This window comes from Rana temporaria, chromosome 2 (assembly GCF_905171775.1).
Source record: "Rana temporaria chromosome 2, aRanTem1.1, whole genome shotgun sequence".
NCBI lineage: Eukaryota > Metazoa > Chordata > Amphibia > Anura > Ranidae > Rana > Rana temporaria.
The window spans coordinates 48187410-48202463 of record NC_053490.1 but is presented as its reverse complement, the minus strand read 5'-3'; the positions used below and the strand labels follow the sequence as shown (position 1 = coordinate 48202463).

The following is a 15054-nucleotide window of genomic DNA, read 5'->3' as shown; positions in this document are numbered from 1 at the left end:
GAACATCGGAACAGGCCTATCTTTTTACGTTGTTCGCGTAAGTCGTACGCGAATAGGGCTGTGTGGAAGTTACGTCACGTCGTAGAAAGTGTTCGACGTATCTTAGGCATTCTATCCGACGCATGCGCATTGGGATTCTTTCACGAACGGCGCATGCGCCGTTCGTAAAAAACGTCAATCACGTCGGGTCACCAGTCATTAACATAAAACATGCCCCCCTGTCCCACATTTGAATTAGGCGCGCTTAGGCCGGCCAATTTATGCTACGCCGCCGTAACTTAGGAGGCAAGTGCTTTGTGAATACAGCACTTGCCTCTCTGACTTACGGCGGCGTAGCATATATGCGATACGCTACCTCAACATTAAGCCGGTCTATCTGAATCTGGCTATCTGTGTTAAACAGGAAAAGAAAATCTCCTAACAAGACCTGAACTTTCTAAACAGTATATAAATGTGAAAACAGCAGATATACATGTAAAATGTATGTTGGGAAATTTGGTTTATCCGTGTGTATCATCTGAGGCTGTTCACTTCACTGGGTGTGTGGAGGGTTTACATCCACTTTAAGGCCTAGAGTTAGCGATAGGTTCACGTTATAGAAAATATATATGTACTATACAGTCAAATACACACACTGGAATTCGGGGATATGGGAAGAGTTCCACAATTACTGATCTAATAAAAAAGATAAGTTTTTGCTATTAGACATGTCAAAAGCTTAAATTATATCAGTCAACTGAATGGTGCTTTTTAAACAAGACCAGTAAACTGGAACTGTGCTGAATTGGTGCTGTTGGGTCAGTATCTGCAATAGGTAAGAGTATTTTCTGGTGTAATATACTTCATATATAGAAATAAAAATCCTTACATTTTGGGTTGTTCAATACTGAAGCCCATTCCGCTGCCAACCTTCTGCAGGTTGTAGACCAAGTTCTCAACTACGTCTTCACTGCGACGGCTGAAAAGCAGCAGCCAGTTGTTCAGGGGTTCTGCAGTGATCATCCTTGAATCACGAGTATCACGACCCCAGTCAGCAGCTGACATAGGTTGACACTGACAGGAGAAAAAAAAAATGTCTTACACAGTATTAATGAAAATATATCTACATTGTAAAGAGAAAGTCATTTTGACATATCTGTAAATTCCATACAGTGACAAGTAAAAGTATGTGAACCCCTTGGAATTAACTGATATTCTGCCATAAAATTGTATCTGATCCTGATCAGTCACAACAATAGACAAACACAATTTTTCCAATGAAGTTACAGTCCATGGTACAAATCAGACAGGGATTGAATCCCTTCCCCAGCTGATCCAAAATGTAAAGACATTCTAAACCTTCCTATCTGCACCTTGTGCTTTTCCCCTGCATGAATCATGTAGTGTGTCATAGTGTCAGACCGATTTCCCATTTTCCTTCAAACCATGTGACGCATGTCTGATAGCATCATATGAGCAAGGGGGTGCAAGGGTTGTATATAGTACTTATGAATTATGATTATGTATGATTATTCCTATAGCAATCAATAAATGCATATGTGATATATAGGATATATATGTGATATAGAGCATGTGTTTGCGCATTGAAATAGGCATTTTATTATCTTTCTTTGACCATTCTTATCACCTCCATTTCAGTTTCATTTGTTGCCTTAAAGTCCTATAGTAAAGTACACTATATCACAAAAAGTTATAGGGACACCTGCCTTTACACGCACATTAACTTTAATGGCATCCCAGTCTTAGTCCATAGGGTTCAATATTGAGTTGACCCACCCTTTGTAGATATAACATCTTCAACTCTTCTGGGAAGGCTGTCCACAAGGTTTAGGAGTGTCTATGGGAATTGTTGACCATTCTTCCAGAAGCGCATTTGTGAGGTCAGGCTCTGATGTGGACAAGGAGGCGTGGCTCGCAGTCTGCTCTTTATTTCATCCCAAAGGTGTTCTATCGGGTTGAGGTCGGGACTCTGTGCAGGACAGTCAAGTTTCTCCACCCCAAACTCACCTCATCCATGGACCTTGCTTTGTACAATGGTGTGCAGTCATGTTGGAACAGGAAGGGGCCATTGTGTTGCTATGGCAATTTCTATAGTGACTTTATTGTAATACTATAGAGTTAGGTCTAGTTAGTATATGTGTACAGAGCCCCTTCCCTCCCCCTCTATTGATATGTAAATAACAGACTGGATGTTCTTTGCAGGAAGCAGGAAATGGGTGGGAGGGGCTTGAAGAGTGTTTGAACAACAGAGGGTGTTTGGAAGGACAAAGAGGAAGATGGTGGCCTGAAGCTGAAGAGTTTTGGAGAACTTTTGTGTTGGACTGAGCAAGGAACTATGGACATTAAATCTTAACCCCCTAAGTTGAGTACATGTTTAATTTACTTAATGTGTACATATTGTACATGCTTAAATTTGTAGGTATATATTTTGTAAGCTATGAATAGTGTTGTGATGTGCATCCTACAGTTGTATGTGCAGATTTTTCCTTGTTTAGTAAAGCATTGATACACTACAGAAGTCTAAGGCCCTGTACACACGACCGGATCTATCAGCTGGGATTGATCCACGGATCAGTTCCAGCGGACAAATCCGGTCGTCTGTACGGCCTAGCGGATATTTATCCGCAGAGATTCCTCGGGCCGATCGATTTCAAGCGGATATAAATTTCTTAGCTTGCTAAGAAATCTATCCGCTTGAATCGGCTTGAATCGGCTCCAGCGGATTGATCCGGTGGTCTGTACAGACTCACCGGATCAATCTGTCCGCTCCCCTCCCTCGCATGCGTCGTAATGATTCGACGCATGCGTGGAAGTACTTACCTTCCAGCGTCGCGCACGTCGCCGCGGATGAATTCCGCATGGATTTGGATCTGATGGTGTGTACACGCCATCGGATCCAAATCCGGAGGAGGAATCTCTGCTGGAAACGATCCGGCGGATCGTTTCCAGCGGAGATCCGGTGGTGTGTACGTGGCCTAAGCTTCCTTGGTTGTACCACAACAACTTAATAGATAGACGTAAAGCATTACAGCCATCCCCAAACTATTCCCACAAAAAATGGGAGCATGAAATTGTCCAAAATGTATTGGTATGCTGGCGACTTAAGGGTTACCTTCACTGGAACTAAGGGGCCAAGACCAACCCCACACCATAATCCCCCTACCACCAAATGAGTTGGAAAAGCTTTATAAAAGATTTGGCCTGGAGTTGGGCTTCACTGTGCAATAACCTTGTATCTGCAAGGAGCCAGTATAGTGTTTACTTCCTACTGCACTGTTATTAAAGCGGGGGTTCACCCTATCGACAGGAAAAAAAAAAATTTTTTTTCTTTTACCTTTAAATCAGGCAGTGTAGCGCGAGCTACAGTATGCCTGTCCCGAATTTTTTCCCCCCATACTCACCTTGTAGTCGTCCATCGAAGATACCGGGGAATGGGCGTGCCTCTGGAGACGGAGGATGATTGACGGCCGGCTCTGGCGCGTCACGCTTCTCCGGAAATAGCCGAAATAGGCTTGGTCTTCACGACGCGTGCGCATAGCCTGTGCGCACGCGCCGTGAAGAGCCGAGACCTACTCCGGCTGTCTTCGGGGAGAGTGACGTGCCAGGGCCGGCCGTCAATCATCCTCCCTCTCCATAGGCACGCCCATTCCCCGCGGGAGCCGGAATCTACGATGGACGACTACGAGGTGAGTACGGGGTTAAAAAAATCGGGACAGGCATACTGTAGCTCGCGCTACAATGCCTGTCTCGATGGTAACATCATGTGGGTCAGGGTGAACTACCGCTTTAAGTTCTAAGCAACAGGTACCAAAACTGAACTGAAGACAGGTTCTTTACTGAATCAGGCAAAAAATTATAATGGCCAATTTGATACAGACGCCACCTTTAGTCCAGTTCTGGTAACCATCAGCTATGACAGCCTATCAGCGCAGCGAGTTAAATAAACATATGAAATTCTTCAATTAGTGCTGTTCTACTTGCCAAAAGATCTGTATTTCAGTCCATCCAGTTTTACCATTTAGAAGATGTACAGTAAACACAGCTGGCACACAATAAAAACCCTGTCTGGCCGACCACTTACAGGTCTTGCCCTTCCCCCAGCCTGTAACTAGACAGTGAAAGTAAAGGTATATCTCATTCCATTCATTAAATAAATACACATTTTCATTTACACTAGCCACTAATTTCTACCATAGGATGTACACCATCATTAGACTAGGCACTTACTACATTGTCTCTCATACAAATCCTTTCTGGGGGAATCACACGACCAGTGAGTGAAATTTGCTTCTCCAATCGCATTCCCCACTTTTTCATTTCCAAACTTGCTGCCGGACATCTGTGGAAAATATAAGCAGACATTCACCAGTTTGGTTTCCTTACTGCCAGCACCAAGGTATAGGAAGATATTGTGAAATTGGAACTTCAAATTTCATAAAAAAAAAAAATATTGTCCCACTGCCAGCTTAGAAATGGTTTCCAAAGTGCATTGGACAAATCATCAGACAAGCAGTGAGACACATAAATCAAAACCAGAATAATGAATCAGGCAAACTTATTGATTAGACACATTCCTTTATTAAGATTGTTAAAGGCTATACTGTATAATGGCTTTGGGTCAGCTCTATTTTATTTGTTAACCATTTAAAAGAAAAACGGTTTCACCCCTTTCCAGTCCAGACTATTTTTCATTCATTTCATACATACATTTAACCACTTAAGCCCGGGACCTTTAGGCAGCTAAATGCCCAGGCCAGGTTTTGCGATTCGGCACTGCGTCGCTTTAACAGACAATTGCGCGGTCGTGCGACGTGGCTCCCAAACAAAATTGCCGTCCTTTTTTCCCCAAAAATAGTATTTGATCACCTCTGCGGTTTTTATTTTTTGCGCTATAAACAAAAATAGAGCGACAATTTTGAAAAAAAATTCAATATTTTTTACTTTTTGCTATAATAAATATCCCCCAAAAACATATATAATTTTTTTTCCCCTCAGTTTAGGCCGATACGTATTCTTCTACCTATTTTTGGTAAAATAAGCATTTATCGATTGGTTTGCGCAAAATTTATAGCGTTTACAAAATAGGGGATAGTTTTATTATTTTTTTTTTTTTTTTACTACTAATGGCGGCGATCAGCGATTGTTTTCGTGACTGCGACATTATGGCGGACACTTTTTGGGACCATTGTCATTTTCACAGCAAAAAATGCATTTAAATTGCATTGTTTATTGTGAAAATGACAGTTGCAGTTTGGGAGTTAACCACAGGGGGCGCTGTAGGAGTTAGGGTTCACCTAGTATGTGTTTACAACTGTAGCGGGGTGTGGCTGTAGGTCTGACGTCATCGATCGAGTCTCCCTATAAAAGGGATCACTCGATCGATGCAGTCGCCACAGTGAAGCACGGGGAAGCCGTGTTTACATACGGCTCTCCCCGTTCTTCAGCTCCGGGGAGCAATCGCGAGGCGGCGGCTAGAAACGAATAGCCGCGCCCTCGTCCCGGATCGCTCCCCGCGGGTTTCCGACCGCCGCATGTACCGGGGGGGGGGGGGGGGACGTACATGTACGCCCATATGCCTGTACGTGCCATTCTGTGGACGTATATGTACATGTGGCGGGCGTTAACCATTTTTTGTTTTTTGTTTTTTAAATTCAAATCAGATTTTTTTTATTTAAATCTGATTTTTTTGATTTTTATCAAATTTATTTTAATAAAATGCTTTTGGAGTAAGAATCTATTTTAAAGATCGTTTTCGATTTAAGATACATTAATAATACAGTTTATTCAGCATGAAATGGAGCTTAGTTATGTAGCATGAGGCTGTATATTCTGCAATGTTTACATATATGGTAAACTCATTCAATGAATCCAAGCTCTGCAAGCTGAGATAACATGCACTGCATTGATGCATTCACACAATTTCACAGTAACCATACTAACAAACTGTATGATTGAATTGATTCTGATATCACTGTTTTACTAACCTGACAGTTTATTATTCTATCTAACTACCAGTAAGAATAAGTCCTTACATTAAAAAAGCACCTGTCATTTCAGATCAATCATGGCAGCACCTGTTAGTGGGCATCCACTCACCTGCTGCCGCCATGTCCCTCACCTTGTTGTTTTACTGCCGCATCACCAGCTGTCCCATTAAAGTGAATGGGACTGTCAGTGAGTGAACAGCGTGTCAGTGAAGGAGCCACTGCAGGACAGAGATGACAGTTGCTCTTTAAAAATTATGATTGAAATCAAGCTTTTTTACTAGTGATTTCGTAAATAAATTATCGTTCTTCATAAATGTCAGTCAAAATGTATTCTGCTTAATTTCTTTGGTGAACAAAAAATGGTGTATATTATTTATTCGGTGTGAAAGATATAGTCTAACAACTATGGTACTGTATATATATTTTAAAATTGATCAGTTCTGATGTACTGACTGCCTATCTTATTTCGTGGGGACCTAAAATGTCAGAACAGTACAAATACTCCCAAAATGACCCTTTTGGGAAGAAGGCATTTAGTAGGAAGCACGGTGAGTTTTTTGAAGTTGTCATTGTTTTGTCACAATACTTTGGAAAAAGAAACTAAATAAAAACTGTATTTGTTTCCACAAAGTTGTCATTTTAAACAAGTTTTTCTCACACACTGCATAGGCCCACTTACTATTACACCTCAAAACACATTCTTTACTGCTCCTAAGTATGGAGATACAGTAACGTGTGAGAATTTCCACAGCCTAGATGTATAGAGGGTCACAAAATCAGGGATTCTATGACTTTGATTCACTCCAAAAACTTTATAACCTCCAGAACAGGGTTCAGAGATTTCAGGCCTAGAATGAATCTGACATCAATGTTGGGAACTGAAAGTAGAATCCCTGAAATCTCCCTACCTCTGGGATCAGGGTCACAATCTCTGGTGCCGAAAGCTGGGATACAGCTTTATGCAAATGCCCGGTCACGTATCAGATAAGACCAGAACTGTGTGGACTGCAACAGAGGAAACCCAGAAGTATTTAAGTGAAATATGATAATTTATTAAAGATGTGAAACAACAAATAAAACCACCTCCAATACCACACAGTGCACAACAACCAATACCAAACAGAACCCACAAAAAATAACAGTAACAGACAAATATATACATAAGTAATGGGGAAAACCGGAATCATAAACAGGGCCAGGGTCGTCAATGGGAGGTCAGCAGCTGGGGAAAGGGAAAACAAACAGGACAAGGAGAGGATGGATGGATCACAGGAGGGACGGGTACAGGTACAAGGCTCAGGATAACAGACAGAAACAGGATTAGGTACAGATGCAGAGCTTCTCAGGTTCAGGGTACAGGGAGAGATACCAAGGCAAAGAAAGAGTGTGTCTGCCGGGTATTTATACACATCTCCTGCATTCAGACTCAGGTGACGCCTGACTGCAGGAGAAAATGTCGGCCCCACACTGCCAGGAACCACCCGCTGGTGGATGCCAGTACTGCAGCCCAAAGAGCATATAATACCACCACCAGGGGAGAGCTCCCCTGGCAGTTCCAGACTGCCAAGAGACACCTGCTGGTGGACCACAGTACTGCACACCAAATTTAAGGCAGTGTCACAAGCGGATGGAACCTTTCCTGAAATGTGCTCTGAGCAGGTGGGGTGAGGGCACCTTCTGTACCCAGGTGTCCAAGGTCTCCCAAAAACAGAGAGTCAAAAAGAACGGCAAACCTCCCCTTGCTGACACCAGCGAGGGCCCTTTACTACAAAGGGGACTTGGGACTCAACTTTAATCATTTGGAAATCCAAGACTTATGGGGAAAGGAATTGCCTTGTTTTGCCATGAAAATAGGGAGAACAAAAGGTCAATTTTTTCTAAGCACCCATCGCTTTTTTGATGTACACATACTCCCACAATAGGTGTTCTTCTTACCTGCATCCGTTCAAAACATTTCTTAGAGTTTGATTCAGCTGACCAGCATTTAAGCCACAGGATCCTTAGCATCTGCACATAGAAGCATTGTGCAAGAAACCTGATGCAACAAATCGCTCTTCCAGGACCATGAAGTAGCACTGGCAACAGTTCCAGCTGCAATGCTGCCAGAATTCATGACAATCTGCCTGGATCACGCCCTAACTGACACACCGCCATCACAAACACTATTGGTTATGCGATTGGTCCGGATAGAGAAAAAGAAGGTTTGAGCAGGGCCTCAAAGTGTTTACCTGTAGGATATCGGAAAGCTGGCACGTCCACAACCAAGACTATGAGAGCTTTGCTGAGACAAGAGCTAGCCTCATCAATGGAATTCTGTTGTGCACAGTACTTAGGAGCATAAACAATTTTGAGATGTTTCCAGTCTTCATACAAAGCGCCATTAACCAAGGAATGTACTGAAAGTGCATTAGGAGGCCTTTTCAGTTTCCTAGAACTTATGCTGGTCACTTTCAGGCCTCTAGGCACAGCTGGATTTAACTTGATCCATCTGAGCACATCCTTCACAAACATAGCAATTGTCTTTCAAATTTGCAGACAACCTGGCAGATGGGCCTTCTTCTACAGATGAATCATCACTCTGAAAATGAATCCTCCCATGGAGCATCCTCCCCTTCAAAATATGAACCGCCAGAAAGATCTGAATTAGAAGTTTGGGAGAAAGCTGAAATGCTGTGATGCTCATTTGAGAAGAAAATTCTTCTTTGCTTAGGAAATAAGAATGTTGTAACTCAAATAATCTAGCCCTCAAGATTGAGGACAGATGGAAACTCTGACTGACTGGGAGGGATTATTCAGATCCCAGGTCCCCTGTAGGAAACAGTACAGCGCCTGGCATAGGAGGAAGTAATTGTACATCTGCAGAACTGCCTTTAATCTCACCACTGTGTTTAGAGTCCTCCACTGAATATGCTGACTCCACCTGAGGTTCTCACAACAAAAAGGTATACAGTGAGGGAAAAAAGTATTTGATCCCTGCTGATTTTGTATGTTTGCCCATTGACAGAAATTATCAGTCTATAATTTTCTGGGTAGGTTTATTTTAATAGTGAGAGACAGAACAATAACACAAATATCCAGAAAAACGCATTTAAAAAAGTTATAAATTGATTTGCATTTTGAGTGAAAATTGAGTATTGAAGTAGTGAAATTAGTATTTGGCCCCTTCGCAAAACATGACTTGGTACTTGGTGGAAAAACCCTTGTTGGTAATCACATAGGTCAGACGTTTCTTGTAGTTGGCCACCAGGTTTGCACACATCTCAGGAGGGATTTTGTCCCACTCCTCTTTGCAGATCTTCTCCAAGTCATTAAGGTTTCAAGGTTGATGTTTGAAACAGCAAAACGGAAACCTTCTAGCGGGACTTTGTGGGGCAAGAACTCCAAAAATAATGTAAGCAAACAATTAAACATAAAAGATTAATTAAAGCTTAATAGTATATAATCTAAAAACATCGATACATAAAGATTTGTGTCAAAAGACTGAATATTCACTTTGATATCATAAATATGAGAACACTCTCAGACCACTCATTTACAACACTCGTGCAAATGTACAGAGTGAAACTCAACCCGTTTCAAGGTTTTTGCTCAATTTCTCTTCATCAGGAGAAAGTGGTTTGCGAATTATGATATCTACAATCCATAGAAAAATGGGTAAATACAAAATATATGCATTGTATTGAAGACAAAAAATTTGTCTATGGACAAGCACTTAAATATAATAAAAAAATATTATCTGCTAACCATATAAGTACATGCAGGTGTATGGTATGCTACATCAGGAATGGGGATGGAGTAGGGGAGGGGAGGAAATGGGTAAAGGCAAAGATGACAAGAAAATGGATCAAGGTTGATGTTTGGTAACAAACCATCAGCTCTCTCCTCATATTTTCTATGGGATAAAGGTCTGGAGACTGGCAGGCCACTCCAGGATTTTAATGTGTTTCTTCTTAAGCCACTCCTCTGTTGCCTTGGCCGTGTGTTCTGGGTCATTTTCATGCTGGAATACCCATCCATGACCCATTTCCAATGCCCTGGCTGTGGGAAAGAGGTTCTCACCAACATTTGATGGTACATGGCCCTGCCCATCGTTCTTTTGATGCAGTGAAGTTGTCCTGTCCCCTTAGAAGGAACCCCCCCCAAAGCCTAATTATTCCACCTTCATGTTGTTTTTTTTGTAAAATAATTTTTATTCAGTTTTCAAAACATAGATACAACAACAAGCCACAAGACGTGACCAATATATATATATATATATATATATATATATATATATATATATATATATATATATATATATATACACATACACAAAAAAAACTTTACAAACTAAAATGAAATCCCCCCCCCCCCAACATAATAGAAACCTTTTGCCTAATGTTGACCCCCCAAACTGGAGGTAGGCGCCAGATGACACAGCACCCAAGCTTTCTGGCCCCCCGGGCCGTAATACCGGAGAAAGAATAAAATGTGAAGCATGATCCTCCTCCTTCCTCCTCCAACTGTAGTAACCTAAATGCAGTGGGAAAAACAACACGTCCCCCTCCCAGAGTGAACAATTACCCCAAAGTATAATGATTAATGGTCCACCAACCCCCCAGAAGAATTCACCTCTCTGCATACTATATCCTGCCAAGAATCAATGGCTTTTACTGTATCTGGCCTAAATCTGACACCGTGTCCACCGAGGCCATCAAGCCCCTCCCCCCCGCACACACCTTATCAAATTTGGTCAGCGCCCCCCTACTCAGGTAAGTAGCGTTGTAAAATGGGATTGCTTGGTAACTAACACTTTCCAGGATGTCACTGTTGGGGCAGAGGAGCTCTTCCAGGAAAGGATGATCCTTTTTTTAGCATAGAAAAGCAAAAGGATGAGGAGGGTTCTGACAGCCCTGGTCGTAGCCAGGGGCTCCACTAGATGCAGTAAACATACCTCCACAGTCATGGGAATCGAAATAGAAGTGACCGACCGAATGCAATCCACTACAGCCTGCCAGTATGGTTTGATCCGGGGACAATCCCAAAAGACATGCATAAAATTTGCAGAGGGCATGGAGCACCGCCAGCATACAGATCGCTGATTCCCGAACATTCTGGCCAGTCTAGCTGGAGTCAAGTAAATCCTATGTAGGAATTTGTAATGAATAAGTCTGTCCCTGGTAGAAACCAGGGCCTGAAATGCCGCCCCCCCCAGACATCATCCCAATCGTCCCTGTCCAATCCCGAGGTCACAGCCTCCCAAGCCCCTATGCACGATGATAGTAAGTTAGTAGTTTCCTTAAAAAGGTCTCGATATAGAACAGAAACCGATTTAGGCAATGATTCACTACGGGCCTGCAATTCCAAATCACTGGGCTCAAGGACAAGAGGTTCCCCCCCAAACTGGGCTAGAAATGCATGCCTTAATTGAAGATACCGAAAAAAATGTGTGTTGGGTAAATCATAACATGTTTTTAGTGCATCAAACATGAGAGTTCCATTGGCAACTATGTGACGTAGGGTTTTGATTCCAAAGTTAGTCCACACCACCGGATCAGGGTAATCAAGAAAGTGTGGCAAATTGGGATTCCTCCACAGGGGCATATTAGGGGAGAAGGTGACACGACCAGAAGGTCTCAACTCCTGGGCCATGCTCTGATTACTAAACGCATGGAGGACGTCAAGGGGTAGGGGGCCTTTGGACCTCTATAAACCAGATGGGATAGCGCCTCATAGGAGCCCACACAAGCAGCCTCCAATGAAACCGCAGCGTCGCCAGGAGTAGTGGTCAACCAATGGTGCACTACCGTCAGCTGGCCAGCCAGGAAGTACTTATGAAAATTGGGCACCGCTAAACCTTCCTCCCCCCATGGTTGCTGAAGAATGGCCAATTTGAGGCGGGGGATTCCTCAATGCCACAAAAAGGAGGAGATCATGCCATCTATTGACCTAAAGATTGACCTTGGTATCCACACCGTTCCTAAGGGTATAAAGCAGTAGGGGAAGTATCTTCATTTTATTAAGATTAACTTTGCCAATAAGGGACAAGGGAAGGTTGTTCCAGGAGTGCAGTTTCTTAGAAATAGTGGCCAGCAGTGGAGACACATTGAGGCCAATAAACTCCATCACCGAGTTCGTAATGTGAAGCCCCAGGTACCTAACCTGTGTTACCCACTGTAGGAGATTGTAAGGGTCAGCCCGACCAGGCGCAGCATGAGAACACAGCGGGAGGATCTTGGATTTGGTCCAGTTGACCTTGAGTCCAGAGACTTCAGTGATCCACCTTCATGTTTGACGGTGGGGATGGTGTTCTTGGGGTCATAGGCTCCTTATCCAAGCACAGCGCTTGAGTTGATGACAAAGAGCTTGATTTTGGTCTCATCTGACCACAACACTTTCAGCCACTTCTCCTCTGAATCATTCAGATATTCATTAGCAAACTTCAGACGGGCCTGTACATGTGCTTTCTTGAGCAGGGGGAAATTGTGGGCGCTGCAGGATTTCAGTCCTTCATGGTGCAGTGTGTTTCCAATTGTTTTCTTGGGAACTATGGTCCCAGCGGCCTTGAGATCATTGACAAGATTCTCACATGTAGCTCTGCGATGATTCCTCGCCGTTCTCATGATCATTGAAACATCATGAGGTGAGATCTTGCATGAAGCCCCAGACCGAGGGAGATTTTGTTTCTTCCTTTTGCGAATAATCGCACCAACTGTGGCCACCCTCTCATCAAGCTACTTGGAGATGGTCTTGTAGCCCTAGCCAATTCCAGCCTTGTGTAGGTCTACAATCTTGTCCCTGACATCCTTGGACAGCTCTTTGATCTTAACCATGGTGGAGAGTTTGGAATCTGATTGATTGCTTCTGGACAGGTGTCTTTTATACAGGTAAAAAGCTGAGATTAGGGGCACTTCCGTTAAGAGAGTGCTTCTAATCTCAGCTCATTATCTGTATAGAAGAGCTCCTGGGAGCCAGAAATCTTGCTGATTGATAGGAGATCAAATACCGTATTTATCGGCGTATAACACGCACCTAACTTTAAGTTTCAGGAAAAAAACTTTTCACAGCCCCCTGCGTATAACACGCAGGCAGTTTACTCTCTATTTACAGGGTAAAAAAGTGAGTGTTATATGCCAATAAATACAGTACTTATTTCACTTATTAAAATGTTTTTCTGGGTATTTTTTGAGGTATTCTGCCTCTCATTGTTAAAATAAATCTACCATTAAAATTAAAGACTGATCATTTCATTGTGAGTGGGCAAAAATAAAAAAAACAGCAGGGGATCAAATACCTTTTTTCCTCACTGTACAAGACCACCTAATAACCACACAGCTGGATGTTTTGGTTGCATTGTATCTGTCCACTGGGCAGTGGTGACCAGAGTAGGAAGCTGTCTGCCTTAAGTGTGTCTTGCTGCAAAATGCACCAACAGAGAATTGTGCCCGCACACTAACCCCCTCATGGATAATTTGGTATCTGCACCTGCACTTCTGAGAGAGAGATGGCGTCCGCACATGCTCCCTAGTCGAGAAGAGTACCAATATGACCCCTGCACATGGTCCCTTATGGAGCAAGGAGCAGTAAAAAGGTAGCTTTCCATGTGGCAGAGCTCCTAGATGGCGCCTTGTGTCGTATGAATAGAATGTGTAGGGTCTGGCTTTAATGAAGAGGTCAGTGAGATAAGGCCATCTTAAAGGACTTGCAACTCTGCAGGCTTGCTCTGGTAAGGTAAATGGGGATTTTCCAGGGACTAGGCTTCCCCACAGCTGGACTTTAGCCTGGAATGGGCGCACGGAAAGGCCCAAGGACAACTCGGCTGACCTCGATAATGGAGTCTGTCCTCTGGGCTTTCTGGCAATTTCCGAGGCTTTGACTTCAATAGGGAAAATCGCTTTGATATGCGAGTACTTTGGATTACGAGCATTCTCCTGGAATGGATTATGCTTATAATGCGAGGTTCCACTGTGTCAGTGTGTTTTAGGAAAGATAAATAATAATAATAAAATGTATAAATGGGGTGTCTTTCCGCGCCAAACTTTAGGTAAGTGTATATAAATTAATCACTAGTTTTTTTTTTTTTTTTTTATAAAATGTACCCTACTGTTTCTGGACTGTACTACGGGTACAAACAAAAACTAACATACACATATGTGGTAAAACTGTGATCATTATCAGCAGAAAAGGGGTTTAACATGATTTCAAGAGCTTTAACTTTTGCTTTAACTTATTTATGCTGGCCATACATTATACAAAAAATCATTCAAACCCATTTTAAAAAAACAAATATTTGGCCGTGAGAGCAAATGACAGTGCCATCATTTAATGACCGATAAATCATTACGTTTTTTGTATGTTTTTTACATATAACTAGTGCAAACAGTTTGGACGGCAAACACATTAACCTTTCAATTCATAGTTTTCCAACTTGTCCTTTGTTTTTTCGGCTAAAAAACTTTCCAACCGATTACCGATTTGTGTCAATAAATTGTCCTAAAAAAAAAAGGAACTGTCTAAATGACTGAATTTCGGCTGATTTTTCGTATAGTGTATGGCCGAATTAGACTGCAGTCCTCCTTTAACCCCTTAGTGACTTAGGGTAAAACTAATGTTAAAGGGGTTGTAAAGGAAACATTTTTTTTTCATAATAAGCATCCTTTACCTGCAGACATTCCTCTTTTCACTTCCTCATTGTTCGTTTTTGCTCAGAAGTTGCTCTATTTCTTCTCTGTTCTGTTTACTTCCTGCTTGTCTGATTGTTACTCACCACCGTGAAGAGAGGCTTTACTGCAAGGGTCAGTGACGTGCTCGCCCCCTCCTGGGAACTACATCTGTGCGGCAGGACGCTCTCTACGTGTTAGAGACTTCAAGGAGGTGTGAATTACTTTGTGTGCCGCAATGCATACTGGGAAATGTAGTTCTTACATGAACGAGCGCCGCAAACCAGGAAGTGAATGAGAGAACAGAAACTACAACGCCGGAGGTGATATAGATGAAGGAATTTAATAGGTATTTACTCGTTTTTTTAACAGAATCATTACACTATTCTGTCTGTCTACCTCGCAGACATTAATTTTAGGCAATAAAA

General features: G+C 42.5%; 1 protein-coding gene across 1 annotated transcript in view; it reads right to left on the bottom strand.

Annotated features, from left to right (window-relative positions):
- Nucleotides 1-15054, bottom strand: part of PIWIL4 (piwi like RNA-mediated gene silencing 4) — a 356967-nt gene that overhangs the window by 113933 nt on the left and 227980 nt on the right. The window contains exons 12-13 of the mRNA XM_040340167.1: nt 4228-4339; nt 869-1053 (exon numbers count right to left, since the gene is read on the bottom strand). Of these exons, the coding sequence (XP_040196101.1) occupies nt 869-1053; nt 4228-4339 (297 nt within the window). The remainder of the gene's footprint in view (nt 1-868; nt 1054-4227; nt 4340-15054) is intronic.